Raw genomic sequence first — 6,220 nt, forward strand, 5'->3', positions numbered from 1 at the left:
CTTCCCTCAACCAACTACTCATTGAAAAATTATTCCGACGAAGTGATAGTCATATTCCATCATCCCAACCCCTCAACAACTCCTCCTTCCTTCTATAAAGACATAATTCACAGAAATTCTCTGAATGGCCTAACTTGCCATAGATAAAGCAAAACACTATAAGTTTCTCATATCGAAATTGGACAAATAATAAGTCTCCTAAAGACATAACCACCTTCTTTCTCCTCTTCAAGGGTTGACGTATTTCTAAAGAAACCCCCATCCTCATGTATCCAATTCGTCAATTCATAATATTACGTTAAGCATATTCACGAAATACTCCCAATAAAATTGCCTAGAGTTTTCGCCATCTGTTCCGTCATAAATCCCGCCGGCAAGTGATGAACCTAGACCAAAAAGTCCATAAACAGCAGAGGGACCTGCAATGGATCTTCATGCTCTTCCAATCTGTGCCAAATGAGAAGATGACGATTAAAAGTCTAAGGCGAACCTTCCATCACTCTCCTCATATCAAACTCGTTAAAGAAATGAAACATAAATCTTTTAGCCCCTATGTCCGAGATATGAACCCCTTCCATTGGATGCCAAACATCTGCCAACATATTCCTCATGGATTGAAAACTGATTGGGTTCACTTTAAAAACATCCCTATGTGGGTCTCGAATATATATGGCACAACCCAAGAGGGGGGGGTGAATTGGGTTTTCTAAAAACTGAAATAAATTTTAGAAATTCTAAACAAAGATTAGAATTCTAAGTGCAGCGGAAAACACACAGAACTTTGTGAGAATAGAATATGGATTCGATTCACCTCACAATGTTCTAATTACAAAAGATTGAAAGCCTGTGCAAAGTGCGGCTATCGATTAGAACAACTTCACATTGACTTATTCAATATCAGAGCTTCTTTATGAAGGAAAGTTATTGAAATTAGTTCCTCATAAAGTTTGAAGAAACATATAAAGTTATGTGAAAGACAGTTATTAAATTTAGAACTTCTTCATAGAGCTTTAATCAAATATCAGAACAACTTTATGATGGAAAGCTATCAAGATTAGAACATCCTCATAAAGTTTAGAACATTAAATAGAAACCCAATCAGTGAAATATACTGTGAATAGAACAACAGTTAGAACATGGTATATTCACTTTATTAGAATACTAGAGTTTTATTATTCAGAATAGATAAGACTTATTACCGTTTTAAACATCTGAATTATAAACAATTTTAGCGTTTCTAAAAATTAAACAAGAGTGTTATAGAGACAGTATCAAGCAAACTTCAGAAATAAAGAGATCAACACCGAGAATTATAGTGGTTCGGCACTAACTCACCTACATCCACTCCCCAAGATGCATCTTGAGATCCTCAACAAAGTTATCTCTTTTAAGGGTAAGAGACAAACCAACAGTACAAGGCAATAGATCAACACCTAGATCTACCCTTTTGTCCCACTAGATTTTCCAAAGGTTCTAGTTAACCTCAACCCTTTCTGTTTTTGGCAGAGTACAGAAAACTCGATTCAAGACATTAATATCCCACACAAGGAGAAGGTTGCTTGATAACCTCTATCTCAATAGCTTCTAACCTAAGCTATTACACACAAAAGTTTAACAAATAAAGAGCCTATCTACTATAGATTACAAAATCTAAATAGACAGAAAGAAACGCCCATATAAGCACAGGAAAAACAGTTTTATCAGATTAGAAGATCAATTAGAACACAAAACTGTTTTTCAAAAGTAATTGTAAAAATTCTTTTCACTTTAAATATTGAAAACGTTAAGTATAGAGATGAAAAGAAAATAGGGTAGAGAGTAAGTTTTGAGAGATAAAGATTCGTTTAATAGGAGAGTGCTCTTAAAACAAAAACTCTTACTTCACCAATGTTCAAGACGTGAAAGCTCCTTTATATGGGGAGTTAAGAAGCTGTCGCCTTTTGGAAAGAGATTGAAATCAAAATATCTTCTTTCTTTATTTGGAAGATATGAAAATCTTTGTTACCAAAAATTTATTTTATCCTTTTTGGTAAGAGAATAAAACACGATTTTGCTTTCCTTTAAACAAGAGATTTTCGGCAGTATTATTTGGAAAATATTTTTGCGGAAGAATGTTCTTACTAAAAACGAAAAATATTCTCCTTCGTTTTTAAGGTAAGAAAATAAATTTAAGTATTTTAGATCTTTCAAAAGATATTTCCGAAAAGAGTATGATTGTATTACCAAAAACATTTCGAGAAGAAATCTCTTTAGTTTTAGGAAAATAAATCTTTTCGATTTAAAGGAATATTTTCGAAAATAAATTATTTGAAGAAAACTAATTTTTCGAAAAATATTTTTAAGAGAGAAATAGATTTTTGTGCTCATATATGGATTTTCTCTCTATCCTACAAAAATATCCTAAATACCTAGCTACTAGGATCTTCGAAATCTTCACACTCAATGTAGGACTTGCCTTGTACGATTTCTTTCCATAGAAATTCTGCATAAAATAAAATTAGCACAAATAACATAATTTAAATTTATTCGTTTTGTATTAATCATCAAAATCCGAGATTAGAAATTGACCCTTGAGCCAACACCCTACCAAACAATAATCATGCTTCCTAGCAATCGTATCCTGAGGTGCATCCACCTGTAAACCTTCATAATGCAAACGATACGATAGTAACAGAGTTTTAAGGAAGAAAAGATAACTAGGGTTCAGTTGGAACCAAAACTAGACAAAAAAACCAAAAAGCAGAGAACATGCCACTCAGAGCATACCATATGAGAGACCTAAATATTCACTATATATTTAACTAACAAAAATTCAAAAAAATTTATACTTATTCAGCCATTTAATTTAATGTTATAAACTCGTATTAAGCTTTGTTTATATAAATCAAAAAGAAAAATCAACTCCATAATATTCAAATAGTTAGATTTTAAGAACTAAGATACATAATTTATTTAAAAAGTACTAAAAGATGACTTATGAAAAAAAATTTGATGGTAATTAATTGGACCAATGAAATTAAAATAAAATATATGTCAATGTGGGAAAGAGACAAGCACCAAATAGGTCATCTTTGGTTAAGAGAAAGATAAATCTATGCATATTAATGTCCAAAATCTATTTGTAGGGATAGAATAGTCAAAACCGAAGTATCTAGGAATAGTAAAAATAGAATAGGATAAAAAGGTGATGGTTTAAATGGCAATTCACTGTAAAAAATGCTAAGGGAATTATTTAGTGAATTTGATCTATTGAGACTTAAACTTATATTGAGTTAGTTCTATATAAATAAAAAAAATTAAACTAATTATCATAAATTTTAAACTAATAATACTAAATTTTAAGGTAACCTATTTATTAAAAATATTATTTAAAAAATTAGATTAATTTAATATAGATTGTGAAAATGGTGGGAAGTTAAGTACGTGGCTATATGAGAGTTAGAAAGACATTAAAGTGATGAAATTTAGAAAAATGCAATCAAAATTGCAATGATAAATGATTAGATATGAATAGGGGCAAAATAGTAAAAATGAAAGCTAAAACACTATTCTAATGAACAGTAACTTCTAATATATGACAACGGCCAAAATGGAGAAAATATGGAAAAGATGTGGTTTAATTGAAAAAATGCTATTTAGTAAATATGACAAAGGGCAAAATGGAAATAGTTTGGGTTTTGTTTTGGTATATATATAACAAGCAGAATTTACGTGCATTGCTGCGAGATATGTATTATATGCAACTATTATATCTTTATACCTTTTTCTTACATTTTATTCTTATAAAAAATTTCACTATATGAGAAATTTATTGCAACTTACTAATTGTATAATTTCACTAATAAGTTTTGGTTGAATAAAGAAACATATGTAGTCTTCTTACAATGAACTTCATTATCAATTTTAAGAAACTTTCATTTCAAAAATATTTTTTTTGTGTGTGAGTATATAAATAGACCCTTCGGTTGTGGAATTGCTTTTCATTTATTATTTATCTCGCTCAAATCAAATATTTAAAAATATAAATAAAGCAAATATGTAATTATAACATAAAACTCAAATCGAAGATAGTATTTAAGTAAAACATTTTGATAGTGACGATTTCATATATTGAATCTATTCTAAATCAGCTTCCATTAAATATAATTCTTACTGATTAATACAATTATTTTTAAATTATATAATAAATTTTTTTACAGAATGTTTTTTTTATAATATGATTAATTAACAAAAATTGATGGTTAAAATTTAGATTTCATATGGTTAAATTTTTTAGTCAATATGTACATGATTCTGCTGAAAGCAACACTCATGATATCCACGTGTCATTATTCCTTGTCTTTGTACTTATTCTTTTTAGTATACAGATGTTGCGTCTTAATATTAACTTGTATGAAGCTTGGTTCTTTTATTTGATAGATTGTTGGCTCTTCAATAAGTTGTATTGAACAAAAGACGCTCTCTCTTTTCCTCTGTCGTGTGCACGTCTTGTCTGCCATGTGCAAGCCTTGGATACCTTGAAACAATGAAACCTTTATCTTCCACTTACAGGCCTTGGATGTTGTCTACCATGTGCACGACTTGATCTTTGTTGCCATGAAACCATAAACATCTTCCATTTTTTTTCCAATTCTTCAAGTTTCCATCCAACCAATGAAACCATACACCTCTTGCCTCTTGCCTAAATTTGTTTCTGTTTCAGTCATGGAAGATAATTTTGCTCACCTTTCTATAGATGAGGAAGAGGAGACTGGACTTTCCCTTCGTACTCCAACTCATAACCCTCCAGTTGATCCGTATAGTTTCTATTTGGTTGGCATGTTTCTCACTTATAGTACAGTCAACTTTTACGCTATGAAAAAAACGCTAGCAGATCTCTGGCATCCTTTAGGCAAAATTGAAGATGTGGCTTTATATATCAGTGATGAGACTAAAAAAAGACAACGAGTTATTCCTACAACTCATAGCACCACTGTCATTTCTAATAAAAGTGATTCTGCATCTAGTAACACTTCGACCATCAATCAGTCGAAGACACATACATCGGTCGATCCTGTGAGGCAGGATAGCTGGAAGTAATAAAGATCCTTTCATGGAACTGTCGAGGACTTGGCAACCCTTGGACAGTATAAGCTCTATGTGACTTTGTTGCCATTTACCGCCCTGTTATTTTGTTCCTTTGTGAAACTTTAGTTCATAAAATGAAGCTTGTTGAAATTTGCTCTTTGTTGCGTTTTGATTCTTGCTTTTCTGTGGATTGTATTGGGAGAAGTGGTGGTCTTGGTTTGCTTTGGAAGAGTGAAGTTGATGTTTCCATTTCTTGTTACTCAAATAATTTTATTGATGCTTTGGTTCTTGGTTCTGGTACTTCATGGTGCCTAACTGGTTTTTATGGGTTTCCAGAAAGATGTAGAAGGAAGGACTCCTGGGACTTGATTAAAAATTTATCCCATAGACATACTGGTCCTTGGTTTTGTGTTGGGGATTTTAATAATCTGTTGGCTGATTCGGAGAAGATTGGTGGAAACCAATATCCTAGATACTTGTTGAATGGTTTTCAGGAGGCAATGGTGGAGAGTGATTTATGTGATATTACTGCTAAACGATATAAATTTACTTGGTTCCTAAAAAGATTTGGCCGAATTATCACTCGTGAGAGACTTGACCGTGCTAGGGCTAATAATCGCTGGTCCTGTTTATTCCAGGAAGCTTCTACGACTACGTTGGTTTCACCAACATCAGACCATGACCCATTGTTAGTTTCAACGGTTGAGTGTGAGGTACCTCGTAGGAAGGAGAGGAAGTTCCATTTTGATAATGCATGGCTTCATGATGAAGATCTGGTTGGAGTAGTTCGAGATAATTGGTCCTCCTCCATGGGGTCTGATATAATGCTCCATCAAAAATCTTGTATAGACGCACTGCAAAGTTAGGGTGTGGACAGGAATTCGAGATTTTGGAAGAAAAAGAACAGCTTGAAGCGTGCTATCGATTTTGCTCGAGAGGTTGATCCTTTTGTCGAAAACTCAGCTTTAATTAGAGAGTGGGGCAATATTCTAGCGTAGGAGGATGCTAGAAGAAGACTGATCAGTAAACAATTTTGGCTACAGCATGGTGATAGAAACAGCAAATATTTTCATGCTAAAATCAAAGCAAGAACACGCAAGAATTCTATTAATAAACTACAAAACGCTGCGTGGCAGTGGGTTGAAAAGGAGTG

General features: G+C 32.5%; 1 protein-coding gene across 1 annotated transcript; it reads left to right on the top strand.

Moving 5' to 3' along the window:
* Positions 1-5,201: 5,201 nt before the first annotated feature.
* LOC149497707 (uncharacterized) lies at positions 5,202-5,933 on the top strand. The gene has a single exon (XM_089719262.1). It carries the CDS (start codon positions 5,202-5,204, stop codon positions 5,931-5,933), a length of 732 nt encoding a protein of 243 aa, XP_089575388.1.
* Positions 5,934-6,220: the final 287 nt, after the last annotated feature.

This window comes from Jatropha curcas, chromosome 3 (genome assembly GCF_041381405.1).
Source record: "Jatropha curcas cultivar XTBG-Jc1 chromosome 3, XTBG_Jcur_1.0, whole genome shotgun sequence".
Taxonomy (NCBI): domain Eukaryota; kingdom Viridiplantae; phylum Streptophyta; class Magnoliopsida; order Malpighiales; family Euphorbiaceae; genus Jatropha; species Jatropha curcas.